Raw genomic sequence first — 14891 nt, 5'->3', positions numbered from 1 at the left:
GACCCGAATCATCGTTCGACGAAGTCAATTGCTGATGCGCTGGGGACTACTGAAGTTCGACCGCCGTCAAGTGCGCTGACACATCCCAGGTCGGAAAGCGACCCCTGCCCTTGTCGGGAGAGCTTCACAGGCGTCGACCAAACGTTCCGCCGCGGCTTCTGACTGGCGCCAGTTTAGCTTTCCACGCCGTCTCGTCGTTGTTGCCTTGGCTTCTTCCAACCTTCTGTGCATCCTTCCATGCAGTGGATGCGCGTCATCGGCAAGATAGGCATCGCAGATCGAAAAAGAGACTCGCGCCAGGGAGCAACGTGTCCTGCGGTGGATGTTGGCTCATCGCCGGCCGGTGACTGGACGACCAGCAACTGTTCGGCCGACCAGGTGTACAATATGGGTCCGAAAGCAGCAACGCGTGACTGATGGAGGATCGTCTGTTGGTAGAAAAAGGCTGAGCGCAAGGTGCATCGGAGTGACCGCCCCTAGATCGGCAAGCTTCCCCCGCAACAGTCCACCCGGGGAGCTATCAACGCCTCTCGCGGAACAGATCGCCTTGGCGTGGCTGTGAAAATGGGAGTTTCGGAGCCGACCATGACGGAACAATCGCGCAGGTTGCTGACGGGCGACGATCTGGCGTCGCCTGATGGGGCCAAAGCGTCATGTGATTTGAGAAACACTCGACACTACTCGGTGGGCCTCGGTGTGGTCAGGCGGCACTCAGTGTATTTGCAGCATGATTTGGGCAGAGGTTTCTTGGTGCCGTTCGTTGTCCATCCTTCACACAGACTTGATCAGTACCATGAAAACCTGTGGTCCTACAGGGCGGGGCTGTGTCTGTCCAGCCCCATAAAAGGCATCTTCTGAATCGGGCGTATTGCGGGCCTTGCAGCACGTGACGCCCATCGATTGTCGTCAATTCTGTTTCTCCGGCCGGTCAGCGGACGCAGTGAAGCCCAAGAGTACTACCTCATTTCCGTAACTCCATCAATCACAGACCAGTTCCTTGAGGTGCTCAGCCACGCAAATTTATCGGCCGAGTGACACTGGGATCCAAGCCTCGGAAGTGATACGGAAGTGATATGTATGGTTCGAATACCAGGGTGTCCCCCGCTGCTTGCTGAATGAGCTCTTCGCTCAAAAAGGAGCCGACAATATCTTGTGGCTGGGTTTGGTGGAGATTCTCTGCTTCGCCGAGCATGCCCCAGGCCTCCTTTTGATGTTCCAATGTTCCAGAAGCTTTCCGTCCGTTGTAACATAAGTTGGTCTGTCGGCCACATGAGCCCGGTCCGTGACAGCCGTGCCCTGACCTTAGCATCATCCATATTGTACGCACGAAGGCAATGAGACCAACATGCAGAGCCTGACGTCCAAAATTTGTGCATTTCATCATATGTGCTCATATATTACTGTACCACGATTAATGCCACCTACCTTAGGTTTCTTCTTCCCATTCTGAAATGACCCCAGGGATTGGCTTAGATGAGTATACATTTTGCGTGTCACTTACTGTTGTCAAAGCTCTTGTACGGCTTGTCCTGCCGAGCAGACCCACAGCTTGGTGCAGTACATTCTTTTGGGGGCGGCTGCTCCTTCGAGCTCCTCACCGTGGGAAAACCCGTTACTGATGACGACTGCATTGAAGGATTCGGGGTCGACGCACAAAGTTAAGCTCACGCCATAGAACACCAGACTACGAAAAATTCGAGCTGTCCTCGGGATCTGCCATGAAGCAGTCGAGACATCGGCTGGTCGGAAGCAAACCGCTGGCGATGAGAGTCGCGCTCAGACACAAAAACACTAGTTAGAGGACTGGTTGAGGTACATGGGACTGTCGAGAACAATGCCTCAGTCGCTGTCAAGACAACGGCGATCGGGTAACAAGGTTTGTGTGAAATAATTCAGCGAAGGGGTAAATCTGAAGCTTTGCGGAACGTCAACTTGAGCACCATGTAGACGACAGGCTTTGGATACTACATCAGCATTTTCGACAGCAGAGCAGGCATCCCGCGTACCGAACTGGCAGCGACCGTCCGCATCAGTATCGTGGAGTACTGGTTCAATCCTCTAGGTCACAAAAGTCTCTCCCTCGTCAACTTGGCCCCGACAACCTGGTGAGGTGTCGACGTGCCGAGCCGTGGGGCCTAAGATGACGAGCGGCGAAGTGAAATCAACGTCGCGACTGGTGGGGGTCAGGGGTTGGAAACCTTTTGGAGTGACACGGACAGACCCTGAGTCGGTAGGAGCGATGCTATACGTCATTACCAACTGCCCTGCCCCTCTGCTGCCTGGTTCCGTGCGACTTAGGTAAGCGTCGTACCCCCCACTATGTTTCAGCTCGGCAGGGGCCATGCCGTTTGCTGCTGCCGTAGTATCTGCTGCTGGTAAGTTGCTACTGCCGCTGGCGTAGCTTTTGGAGCTCATGTCGCTGACGCTGAACCATTCCTTCCTGCGACGATTTTGCATCGTCTTGTCGAGCTTCATTCGACCTGATATAAAAATAGCATCGAGAAGCGCATCGCATGCGGGACGAATACCATCCACGACGACCACATTCCACGAGGCACCATGCCCTCAAGCGATCGGGATGAGCCCTCACATGCACAGGCGCCTGACGGGCCGGAGTCGTCACTGCCTTGGCCAACTCACAATCGCAATATCAGCAATGCCAATGCGTCACTGGATGACCACGAGAAACCATCAAACGCCGTCCCCGGTGCCATGAGGAACGCCAGCGACAAGATCCGAAGCCTCGACGGCTTGCGGGGAATCGCATGTCTGCTCGTCTTCAACTACCACTTCCTGTGGCCATGGACACCTCTCATCATGCTGGGGTACGGTGCGATGCCGCCTCACTCGCCAGAGCCGTACACATCATGGGCCACACTGCCCATCGTTTGCCTGCTTCATCGCGGCCACCCCATGGTCGCCATCTTCTTTGCCATCTCAGGCTACGTCGTGTGCCGCCATATCCTCCGATCAATTCACGAGCGCCGCATCGAAGCCGCGTACCAAAGCATCGCTTCAGCCGTTTTCCGCCGTGTTTTCCGCCTCTACATCCCACCTACCATCAGCATGTTCATCGTCGCCATGCTCGCCCAGGTCGGTGTTTTCCGCTCAGAGGACGCAGTATACAAGGGACGCGACTCAGTCTACATCAACGGCACCGTGACCATGGCCAGTATACCCACGCTCAAGGTTCCGTGCGCCAACATGACGCACCCCGTCACAGGCGCTGACGGCGTCGCTGAGTTCTTGCATCTGCAGAATTCGCTGTACCTTGGCAACCTCACCACCTGGACCGACACAATCTGTCTCAACGCGACCTCCAAGAACGTTGGCCCCTCTACCGTCTACCGCCGTGCCCCCCTCGAAGAACTCGACGCCCTCAACATCTCCCGCGCTGTCGAGTCTCTGGCCCCCTTCCCCTGGGTGGCCCCCTACTTTAACCCAGCCCCCATCGATCTCACCAACATTACCAACGTCTCTGAGCCCGCCACATGGGTCCAATTAGGCGGTTCATGGGAGGAGCACCCCTTCATCCATGACAACATGACCTACGCCATTCAGAACTTCACTCGCGCCTACGCAGAGTGGGCCAACCCCTTCAACTTCGGCCACTACCACCCCCGCTACGACCCCCACACCTTCACCATCCCAATGGAACTTCGCGGCTCGATGTTCGTGTACGTCTTCCTCCTCGCCACGGCGGCCTTCAAACCCAAAGCCCGTCACGCCCTGGCCGCGGCCCTCACAGCCTACTGCCTCCAGATGGGCCGCTGGGACATGGCCACCCTCCTCGGCGGCACCCTGATGTCAGAGCTCGACATACGCGCAGCGGACACCCGCCTTCCATTATCACGACACGCGCAGCACCACCACCACCTGCAGCAATCTACCGGCAGCAAACGCGCCCTTCGCTGGCTCGCCGTCCTCGCCTCCCTCTACCTCCTCTCGTACCCCGACGCGGCCGCCGAGTACACGCCGGGCTTCCAGTACATGTCCACCTGGGTGCCGCGCTACTACGTGCCCCTCGCCGGCTGGATGGTCTACCAGTCCCTCGGCGCCCTGCTGCTGCTCTGGTGCATCCTGCGCAGCCCGCTTCTGCGCCGCCTCCTCGAGTCCCGCCTGCCGCAGTACCTCGGTCGCGTCAGCTTCTCCCTCTACCTCGTCCACGGACCTGTCCTGCACAGCCTCGGGTTCTGGATCATGCCGCGCCTGTTCGACAGGTTCGGCAGGGCCGGCGGTTATGCCATTGGCTACGTCGTGCTGCTGAGTGTTACTTTGTATCTTACGAATCTGTGGCATCGCAAGGTTGACGTCTGGAGCATCGGAGTCGGAAAGAGGGTGGAGCGGGCGTTAGTCGACCACCACAGTTGAGACGTGGATGCGCTAGATATCCTGATAGACCGTTTCTTGCCTTTTTACGTACGACGCATTTCCATGTAAAGCGATTAAATCTACCACCATCACCATCTCCAAGATACGCTGATCCTGCATTAAATTTGGTTGCATATTCATGAGTGTGAAACTTTTTAGATTGAACTACCTCTGTCGTGCTGCCGGCTTCTGCCTCACCGCATCCGCCCACTGCATCTCCATCGGTAAAAGATGACTTATCAAGGGGATCCGTCCCTGTGCAGATTCCTTGTCCACCCGTTCATATTTCTCTCGCCTGCCCTCTCTGCAATCGTTCCTTTTTCGACGCCTCATGATTATGCTTCCTCTGGCCGATCATGCATATCGTCGAAACGCCTTCAAATCCCTTGAATCAGTCGCGCGCATTAATGTCATCCTCAAGGACCTCCGTTCAGGCACAATGGACCTGCTCAATACTTCCCAAGAAGAGAAGTCGCCTCAAATGTACCACATGGTGGACCGGATGAAGTTGCGGTTCACCTCGAGCGCATCGTTTCCACCCATGGGGATCAGCGGAGCCGCCTCGGCGCCGCGCTCAGGTCCACCCATCGAGACCTCATGCATACCAAAGCCCTGAGCCATCTCCTGGCCCTTGGGTCCGGCCCGGAAACCGTCGCTCGTGGCGACCGACTCGTGAGCACGAGCACGGCCGGCAGCCAGGTCGGCGTAGTAGACAGCGGGATGCAGTGAAACCGGGGTGGTGCTGCGAGCGTACTGATACGAGTGCTGGTAGATCATCTGCTGAAGCTTCTGATGATCCACTTTGGCCTCGTCAATGAGCACATGATAGTGGACAGGGCGAGCGGTGCCTTGAATAGCGCTGTGTGCGCACAGGTAGAAGTCCCATTGGAAAGGATGGCAAACCTCGTTTTCCAGAAGTGTGCCTGGATGGGGGTTGTTGTTCTTGTCTCCTTTGCCCCTTGCGGGGAAGAACCGAATGTGATGGCGTTTTGTAGCGATAATGACAGTGAACTTGGGCATTTTGTGGCCAAACTTCTCCCGAAAGAAGGCCTTGATAGCTGCAAGCTCAATGTCGATGACCTGGGAAAACTGTCCCTCAGAGACGCCATCCCTGAAGAAATAGATATGGCGTGGGGGATCGGTAGATCCAAGCTTTGTCATCCACAGCCGAACGAGTTTCGTGAGCATCTCGTTAGTGTTGGATGGTGACAGCATCTCGACACGGTAGCCGTTGGTTTGACATACGGCCGCGTAACGACAAGCGTCCTTGTCCATCGACATTGTCATTGCAGCCATAGAGGGAGAATTGATGCCCGCACCCGCGTGAGACACGTCCAGGCCCATGATCATCGTTGGTTCAGAAAAGAACGGCGGTTGGCCCCTCGGTGCCTTCGCATTTGGGTGAGGAACGCGGCAGGTCGTGCCGCCAAGCTTGGCGTTGACCTTCATGGCCACGTTCGAGTGATATTGACCTTGATTCTTTTCAACGTGGCGTGAGAGGACAACTTGGGTCAAAACACCAAAGCGGCAGTCGGCAGACTTCTTGACCCTCTCATAGTTCCCCGAATTAGCGTGGCGGATGATGACGAACAGCATCTGGACTGGCTTGCCAGTCTTTCGACGAATCTCCCCAATGCCGTTGTCCACAGCGTTAGCAGAGTTGGGGTTCCTGGCTTGGGAGTCGATAATGACCGGGTCGCCTTTGATGATGCCACCATGCCCGATGTATGTCTGCCTGAAGGTAGCAGCGAAGGCCGACGCATGTTGCTTCGAGCAAGAGTTTTCAATGATCATGAAACCCCAGGAATCTAGTGGCATAACGTTTGGGAGCCAGAACTTCTTGCCGCGGAGATCCCAACGACCAGAGGTCTTCGGGTCAATGTTCCCATTGGCAAACTGTATGACAGGATTGGGCAGAAGTCGCCCCTCGGTCCTTGTGAAGTTCTCGTCAAATTTCAGGCCAAATTGCCGAAGGTATGGATCGTTGCTCCAGCCCAACATGTTCTTAGCCTGCATGATGTCCGCCTTGCGCTTGTCGGGGCGAGTGACAGCCCCCTTGATCATGTTCGCAGTTTCGTCTCCAAGCAGTTTGTATGGGTAGCGCTGCATTGGTGCAATGGTGCAAGCATCGATGGGAAACAAGCCCGCTTTGGCCGTGAGAACCATTGGCCAATTCGGGTACTGGGTTCTGAAGTTGTACCTGGTGACGAAGTAATCGTGAAGCGAGATTTCCTTGCCATCCTTGTCATTGATTTTGACATTCTTAGGTGTGGCGCCATCAGGCCCATACTTCTCAGCAAACTCGAACGCCATGATGGTATAGTCTATGGTGTTCTGCTCTTTTCCACGATGCTGAACGCGGAAGCGCAGCTTAGACAGGCGGCGCAGGTGCCTGAACCCTTCAGACATGCCGTACATTTTGTTTCCGTCCGTGGTGCGGCGCTCCATGGGTCTCATCTCGTTTGCCAAGGTGTTCAAGTCTTTTCCGCGAAACTGGGCCACAACAGACCAGAGGTAGTTCTTGATGAACGTCGCCATGTTCTGCCCCCCAACCCAGAAGGCGGTGTTGGCCACGTCGACGTTGAGGCCGATGCCGCGGCCGCTCTGATTCATGCGAATCGAGGCGTAAACGCCCTTGATGAGTTCCACAACATCACTGATTGGAAAGACCATGGCCTTGGAAGGCTGGCGGGCGTAGAAATTCCGCTTGATCTGAAGGAGGTGCTCTGACGGGAATTGTCGAACAACATGATCGAGAAAGTTCATGCATTCAAGCACCTTGTTGGTCCAGTCCGTTTTGCCGCTGAGATAAGCATCCAGATGGGAGAGATCGATCTGCGCTGTCTGTCGAATAATGAAATAGAAAGTATTGTCCCGGCGGGGTTTCCCGTCAGCACGGGGCGGCAGGTGGCTGTCGAGGTCGACAGTGATACGTTCTTCGCCGCGTTCGATCGGGCAAGCGCCCCTGTAATCGATTAGCATTGTCTGACAGAAAAGCTGCGGATGAAGATCAGAACAAACCAGGCCAACTTCCGTCCATCGCACAGCCACCGCGTCTTGTATCGTTCCAGACGTTTGCGGACGTCTGGGTGCGCCCAGCACTTCTTGAAAACAGGACCCTGCTTGAGGGGAATGGGCGAGATGCTGATGTCGAACTGGTAAATCCGACAATCAGTGGACCACGAGGCAACCTTGAACTGGTTGATCTCGAGAGGGGCGGGGCGGTGCGGGTCTTGTTGAAGCCAGGGCGTTTGGCGAACGGCTGAAATCCTGGATTCTGAAAGGATGGGTCAGCTACGCGTCAAGGAGGAAGGTCGGTCAGAGCAAGCGTACCTTGAGGCGCTCGGCGCTCATGTAGGCCTCGGGGGGGAGGTCTAGACGAGTGTTTCCCCGGTCCTGCTCAGGCTTCGCAGCGGGCTTGGCAGGGTCATATCCGAGGGGCGGCGGGAAGTTCGGCTTGCCCGACTGTGATCCTGAACGAGACCGCGTCGGCGAGCTGCCCTTCTTGGGGCTGCTCCTCTGCGAACTGCTCATTGTGATATGAAGCAGTTCTTTTGTAGATTGCGTTGTAGTTGCTAGACTAGAACTTAGAGAGTCGGTTCTGAGTGAGTTCTATTTATGACAGTATGGTCAGTATGTAAGTGGTAGGTGGCGTTGTGGTGGAGGTTTCAACGAAGAAGGGGGCAGGAGTTGAGCAAAAAGCGTAGGCAGATGAAGGAAGTTGGGCTGGCATGGGAGAAAGATTGATATCAAGTGGGAGCATAACAGGAACAAGCAGAGACGTCAGAAATGCCCGATTTGATCAACGTACCTTGCTTGGATGGTTTGGGAGATATGAGAGGGAAGCTGTAGAGCTGGAGGCTGAAGGTGGATGGATGGGTGAGAGTTGGTTGCGGGGTGGGATGTGGAAGCAAGGATCAGGTTTAGGTGCCTGTGGGAGGAATTAAATAGGTGCCTTGGGGTGGCCGCCCGCGTGCCTGCAACAACAAACGTTGTGTGAATCACAACGCGTCAGGCGGAAGCAGGCATAGGAGGGCCAGAGGGAAGGAGATAGCACTTAGGCAGGCAGGAGAATAGGTAGGCAGGAGGTTTCCTAAGTCTTTGGCCTAAAAAGACTACGTTCTAAGAGTTGGCGATATTTTGGATCTTCAGGGGGACGTTGTGAGACACACCTCGCTTGACGAAAAGCGACGAAGAAGCTTCATGATCCCTTCTTTGGGAGATTGTCAATCGAAGAGTATCATTTTTTGGCGAAGGATCAGGATGGAGTGGTTAGTTCTATATGAGAAGCGACGAAATGTACACAGTGCCTCGCCATTGAAAATGGCTACAGAAATGGCCCGTCAAACTGCCTCACGTTTGCCTCAGTAGTAGACCAACTCAAAGAGTAACTCTCCAGACGAGATGAATGGATCAGGGCTCTGGGGGCTGTTGGGTGGATGTATTGTTGACTGAATGTTGGGAAAACTCCTCATGTCTTCGGCAAACCAACATGATCAATACCCTTCATTACTCTGACGGATGAGTGTCGGCTACTAAAGAAGAATCACGTCGTGATCTGCTGGCACACACGACACGAGTTGCAATGGCTTGACGAACCCGAAGCTCCCAATTGAAGTGTCAGAAAAAAGCACTAGCCGCATGTGCTGTGGGATTCTTTTTTTCTTTGTGGTGCTATTGTTTCCTGGTATCGCCAACTTGCAAGGGCGATCGCGCTGGGCTATGGATCGTTTCAGTTATCCCCAACCCATGGTTCTTAACACCATTGCGAAGGTCTCGGTCGGCTGTCAACTCGATCTCCTTGGGAATCAACATCGTGTTAGACACACGCAAACAGGCCACGCCCTGACCAAAACTTTGGGGCGTCACCGGGGATTGAACCCGGGACCTCTTGCAAGTTTGAGGTATCCCAAAGCAAGAATCATACCTCTAGACCATGACGCCGATCGTCTGCTGAGATAGACGCAACGGGCATACGTCGTTTCCCCCTGTGTCAGATAATGATGAAGTTCGCGACACGAAAGCATTCAAAGGTTGTCTTTGCGGTCAACTCCACAGAGTTTTGGTGGCGATATCCTGACGTGCTGTGTGGATCCCAAGGGAGCCATTTTAGCCGATGCTGGGTTTAGCTAGACCTTTAACGGCAGCTAAACCTCCAACATCATGTTTTAGAGCTGATTCAATGGAAGGCTTAGGGACAATAGAGTTTTGTGCAGTTGGAACAAACACAAGGGAGCGTTCTGCATATTAGACAAACTGCAAATAAAGACTGCCCCGTCTTCTATGCGACCAAATAACTAGCGGAAGAGGTGCCATCTAAGAAAAAGATAACAACCCAACGTAGGGTTTCGTTACGGCGTAAAATGTGGTATTGTACATTCGAGCGCTTGCCCAGCGATCGCGTCCATCGTTCTATACGGCTGGTCCGTAGGACTCCTCTGCTGATTTCAGCTGCATCTCCTCTCGAGAGCTCCAGACGTGTCTGCCATCTAGAAGCAAAACACCTGATCGGTCATCTTCGCCGACGCCCCCGGCTTCTCGAATCCGAGCTCGACAAGTGCCGTCTTTGCAGCGGTCACCATGCCGGGGGGCCCACACAGCAAAATCTTGGCATCCGGCGCCGGCGCCGGCAGCCTCTCCCGTATGACGTCCTTGGTCACAAAGCCGGTGCCAAACTGCCAGCCGTCCTCGGCCTTGTCAACGAGGTAGTGCAGCTTCAGGTTGGCCGGGTAGCGGCGCGCATAGGCCTCAAGCTCGCGACGCAGCAGAATATCGCCCTCGGAGCGGTTCGCATAGACTAGGCTGATCTCGGTCGTGTCGCTGTCGTCCTCGCACACGGCGCGCACGAGCTGGAACATGGGCGTGATGCCTGTGCCGCCGGCGACCATGCCGATCCTGCGGCACATGCCGCGGCGGTAGCGCATGGCACCCTTGGGCCCGCGGAAGAGGACCTCGTCGCCGACCTGCAGGTGGGCGAGGTAGCGGCCCGTCAGCGCGCCGTCGGGGTAGCATCGCACAACGAGCTCGAGGGTGCCAAGGTCGGCATTGTTTGATGTGGGTGTGTAGGACCGCGAGACGACCTTGCCATCGATCTCGGCCTTGATGGCGACGTGCTGGCCAATGGGCAGACCAAGGGCCGTCTTGCTGGTCGGCAGGGCGAAGGCGAGGCGGTAGACGGAGGGTGCGAGAAGCTCCTTGGCTACGAGTGGCAGGGGCGCGTAGTTGGTTGAGTCGAGCCAGCCGCGCTGGAGGAGGGGGTTTGGTTTGGCGATTCTGGGAATCTTCTTGTGCGGCGCATAACGCATGAAACCGGCCTCCTCGAAGTGAAGGAGCGCAGCGAGCTTCTTGCTGACCACAGCGCCAGCAACGGCGAAAACGGCAGTGGCCACGGCAAAGCCCTCGATGAAGCCCAATTCTGTTGGACGGCGGAGACGGAGCTTAGGAAGTAATAGCGCGCTCGGGACATGAAGGCGGGAGGAGGCCTGGTACGCAACAGCTGCTCCCAGTGACAGGATGGCAAGAGCGCCGGCGGTCTTGGACGCCAGGCTTCGGGCTGAGCTGGCCGTCGGCAGGGCAGCCTGGGGCTTGAGGATGACGGGCTTGGGTGCATTTCGTGTGGGCATGCCCTTGTATTTGCCAAGGTGGTATTCAGCCATGATCTCAAAGGCATCTTCAGAGTGGCCTGCGTTATCGAACTCTACCGTAGCATCCTGACCAGCGGCGTCAATGAGCACATCTGCGCCTCCAGGATGGTCGTGGATGTACTTGGTGACATCGTAGACTAGGGAGGGTCAGTCAGTGCTCACAGACTTGAGCTAGAGATGTGAAGCCAGTTGGGGAAAGGTAACACATACCTTGACCTTGGATAATCATCCAACAATCATCGCGGGTGTTATGAGCAGCGACCTCTTTGGCCGTAAACTCTTGCACATCTGCCATGTCAGATATTTGCAAGTCAAGGGAGGTTGGTGACGTTGAGATGTGCCATCTCGCCATGTCCCACGTCCGATCATATACAAACTCGCACCCTCACATAATGTGCCGCCACAAAAAGTCGCCGTCGCTTCCAAGGACAGGCCAAGGGTCCATGTCGAAGAACAACCCCCCTTCTATTGAGCGTGCCGAGGTTCGTAGTCACAAGTGGTCAAGCGCGCGGCCAAGTTTGACTCGGCCGAAATGCAGATCATGCCCCCCCGCCCCCCCCTACACAGTAATACAAGCCTCGAGACTCGCCAAACGGAATCTCCGTAGCGTTGCCATCGGCCCTTACCGGGCGGCTGATGGGACTCAATCTCCGACAGGGCATTGAGGTTTCGGAAGCAAGCCGAGGCGCCGGATCGCACGGCCAGCCGTTGCCGTTGCTGTCAGGGTTATCAAACAGACTCTCAGGGGGGCAAGGTGAAGAAATTTGCGCTGTGGAATCAGTACGATGATGAAATGATGGGTGGCATCCGTTCCCAGTGGTTGCATCAAAGAGTATGGGTGGAGCGGCCCGTTTGATGCTGGGTCCCGCCGATCGCCAACTGCCGGGCCAAACCTGGTTTCGATGTGGCCTTCGATGGGGCCTTCTCATGCGCTAGACAACGGTCCGTCGCCACCATCCTCGCGCCGTTTGATTTCACTGCATATTGGGTGTGTGCTTGTGTGATGGGAGAACTCGCCGAAGGTGGGATGCGGTCCACTGCAGGTTGAGATGCCTCGGCTTGTCGTCATGGGGCTATTGATTGCAGATATTGCGTAGAGCTCTCCAAAGGAACAGCTGAGAGGTAGGTGCCTAGGTACCTAGGTAGATACCTCCCTAGGGCAGTACCGTGAGGAGGCAGGTATATCACCAGAACAACTTCCTGTCATTGTTGTCAGGCATAAGCGGCTGTCTGCACTCCAAGGCATTGCGAATACCTACATTTACATCATGGCGACGAAAACGTTCTATCTCTTGGGCGAGGACCCTTCCACCAGTCAGGAGATTGAGGTTTCCAGCGCGCTGGATGAGCAGGGCCTCCAGCATCTCGTCGCATCGCACTTCGCCATCGTTGACCCAAATGGTAACCAAGAATAGCACCCTCTTCTAGATACCGAAGGTCCTTGACTGACTTTTCTAGGCATCGGCTTTGTTTCCGACAACGTGGCGCTCACAGCCATGGCCGACATCCTCGCTGCAGAAGGTCCCATCGCCATGACCATCGACGGCAAGGCTGTGCGGGAAGTGCCCGGTCCCAAGGGCCTGCCCTTCATCGGCAACTACTTTGAGGTCTACCCCGACCATCTGGGTAACCACCAGCGGCTGTTCGAGAAGTATGGTCCGCTCGTCAAGACGACCAACCTTGGAAGCACAATCTACCAGACCAACGACCCTACCCTTGCCAACATTGTCTTCAGCGAGACCGACTTTTTCTCCAAGCGCATCATCGACGGCCACCCGCTGCAGCCCATCAAGAACAAGGAGGCCGGCGTCTTCCTCGGCGACACGAACACAGAGGAGTGGAAGGTCGCGCACAAGTTCCTGCCGCCAGCCCTCGGCCCCAAGGCCGTACGTCACTACGCGCCAACGATGCAGAAGACAGTCGAAGACGCCTTCAAGGTCTTTGACGAGCTCGACGACCGCGACGAGGCCTGGAACGTCTACCCCTACATGCTCAAGCTCGGCTCTCAGGCCGTCGGCAAGCTGGTCCTCGGCATGGACTTCAAGCACTTTGCCGCCGTCGACGCGCCGCCCCACGAGATGGTGATGCGCATCGCCCAGTCGCTCGAGCTCAACAAGAAGATCACCTCCATGGGCAGCTGGTACCGCAACCTGCCCTTCGGCGACCCGCAGCGCCTGCGTGATGCGCGCGATCGCATCGAGGCCATGATGCGCGAGTCGGTCGCCAACGCCGCCAAGGGTACCGAAGACCTCGAGCTCCAGGAGGCCGCGCTGCAGGCGGAGAACATGATCGACTACGTGCTGCGCGCCAAGGACGCCAAGGGCAACAAGCTGCCGGTCGAACGCATCATGGAGCCGCTCGTTGTCGCGACAGGTGCTGGCTTTACGACGACGAGCTCTCTGCTGTCGTGGCTTCTCTACGGCCTCGTCGTGTATCCGGGCATGCAGGAGCGGCTGCTACAGGAGCTCGTCGACCACGGCTTCTCCGACGACACGCAGGTCACGGCCGAATTCACGAACAAGCTCACGTTCCTCGACAAGTACATCAAGGAGACGCAGCGCCGCCACAACCCGTCCTACCAGCCGGCGCGCACAGCTTCGGTAGACATGATTCTGCCGGGTGGCTACAAGCTGCCGCGGGATGCCATCGTCATCCCGGCCATCCACCATATCCACAACAACACCAAGATCTGGGACAACCCGACGCTCTTCGACCCAGACCGCTGGGACACGGACCGCGTCAAGAACCGGCCCAACGCCTCGTACATCCCTTTCGCTGTGGGACCCCGCATGTGCATCGGCTTCAACTTCGCGCTGCAGGAAGTCAAGGTGTTCCTGCCAAAGCTGCTGTGGCGTTACAAATTCTCGCTGGCCCAAGACGGGCCGGTGGACTACGACCCCATGTTCCAGCTCATCCGGCCGAACAACCTCTACGTGCGCGCGGAGAGGCGGGTCAAGTGGCCGCCCAAGACGGAGTAGAGTGTGTCTTTGATTTACTGTAGTGATACCCAGGAAAGCAATGATGGCTGTACTTGTACTCTGTTTTGGGGAGTTTATTTAGCGAAGCGTCTTGTTGTGAAATTGTTGATGAAATGCTGTATTTGAAATCTATCGGCGAAGAAGCTCAATGATCAGACTGCCCCTCCTTAGAAGTTCCGACGAGGCTCTCGCCGCCTACTGTCCGCCTCTCGCCAGCCAATTCCGACGCTGCAACTCCTTCACCTCATCAACAAGCCCATCAATCGGCCCCTCTATGGGAATGTGCGGCGCGACATCAGCGATGCCCAGATTTGCGACCTGGGGCGTCGGGGCACCAAACTCGGCCAGCCAGGCCCTGTACTGGTTGGTCGAGGAGACGAAGACGATCTTGCCGAGGCCGCAGTAGGCGTGGGCCAGGCTGCACATGGCGCAGTGCTCGCCCGAGGTGTAGACGACAGAAGCGGCGCGCTCGTCGGCGCCGAGGTTCTGCTGGGCCCAGCGCGCGAGCTCGATCTCGGGATGGTATGTCGAGTCGGGCTTGCCGTCACCGTGTCGGCCTGTCACGGTGCGGTTGCGGTCTTGGTGCAGGATCTTGCCTGAGGAGGGAGACGAGGACAGAGCCGAATGGGTCGTCGCCGGCGAGGAGGGACTCCTCGGCGAGCTTGATGGGCGAGGTGCAAGAACTGGGCGTCTGGTCTCTCTGCCATGCGGTAGTGGTGAGGGATGCGGTGTTGTTGTCAGTGGGAGGAGGAGTGGAAGATCACAGATATGAGGTGGGCAGCGAGGTGGCTGTCATGACGTTGGAGCTACCCCCACTAGGCACCCCGCGCCTCCCTATTTCTGCTTACAATTCAACATAAACCACCAAGACCTGGATGCTGGTGGGGGGGACTGGAAG

The 14891-nt window shown here is 56.4% G+C and overlaps 5 protein-coding genes and 1 non-coding gene across 6 annotated transcripts in view; 2 read left to right on the top strand and 4 right to left on the bottom strand.

Moving 5' to 3' along the window:
- Positions 1–2559: 2559 nt before the first annotated feature.
- VDBG_03565 (conserved hypothetical protein) lies at positions 2560–4371 on the top strand (the record flags this gene model as incomplete). Its single annotated transcript, XM_003005566.1, has 1 exon — positions 2560–4371. One exon carries the CDS (start codon positions 2560–2562, stop codon positions 4369–4371), a length of 1812 nt encoding a protein of 603 aa, XP_003005612.1.
- A 477-nt stretch (positions 4372–4848) lies between these two features.
- On the bottom strand, positions 4849–7905 carry VDBG_03564 (argonaute; the record flags this gene model as incomplete). Its single annotated transcript, XM_003005565.1, has 3 exons — positions 4849–7336; positions 7455–7648; positions 7705–7905. 3 exons carry the CDS (start codon positions 7903–7905, stop codon positions 4849–4851), a joined length of 2883 nt encoding a protein of 960 aa, XP_003005611.1.
- Positions 7906–9231: 1326 nt separating this feature from the next.
- On the bottom strand, positions 9232–9315 carry VDBG_15074. The gene has a single exon. It is a non-coding gene; the product is annotated as a tRNA-Pro (tRNA).
- A 545-nt stretch (positions 9316–9860) lies between these two features.
- On the bottom strand, positions 9861–11310 carry VDBG_03563 (nitrate reductase; the record flags this gene model as incomplete). The annotated part of the gene is made up of 2 exons (XM_003005564.1): positions 9861–11152; positions 11226–11310. 2 exons carry the CDS (start codon positions 11308–11310, stop codon positions 9861–9863), a joined length of 1377 nt encoding a protein of 458 aa, XP_003005610.1.
- A 973-nt stretch (positions 11311–12283) lies between these two features.
- On the top strand, positions 12284–13993 carry VDBG_03562 (cytochrome P450 monooxygenase; the record flags this gene model as incomplete). The annotated part of the gene is made up of 2 exons (XM_003005563.1): positions 12284–12416; positions 12474–13993. The coding sequence occupies 2 exons, from the start codon at positions 12284–12286 to the stop codon at positions 13991–13993; spliced, it is 1653 nt and encodes a 550-aa protein (XP_003005609.1).
- A 195-nt stretch (positions 13994–14188) lies between these two features.
- Positions 14189–14891, bottom strand: part of VDBG_03561 (CMP/dCMP deaminase) — a gene marked incomplete at both ends in the record, with an annotated part of 1366 nt that continues 663 nt past the window's right edge. Inside the window, one exon of the mRNA XM_003005562.1 lies at positions 14189–14693. Within this exon, the coding sequence (XP_003005608.1) occupies positions 14189–14693 (505 nt within the window). The remainder of the gene's footprint in view (positions 14694–14891) is intronic.

The sequence above is a fragment of the Verticillium alfalfae genome, genomic scaffold, assembly GCF_000150825.1.
Source record: "Verticillium alfalfae VaMs.102 supercont1.4 genomic scaffold, whole genome shotgun sequence".
NCBI classification, from domain to species: domain Eukaryota; kingdom Fungi; phylum Ascomycota; class Sordariomycetes; order Glomerellales; family Plectosphaerellaceae; genus Verticillium; species Verticillium alfalfae.
The sequence above is the reverse complement of the archived record's forward strand: the minus strand, read 5'-3'. Positions and strand labels throughout refer to the sequence as shown.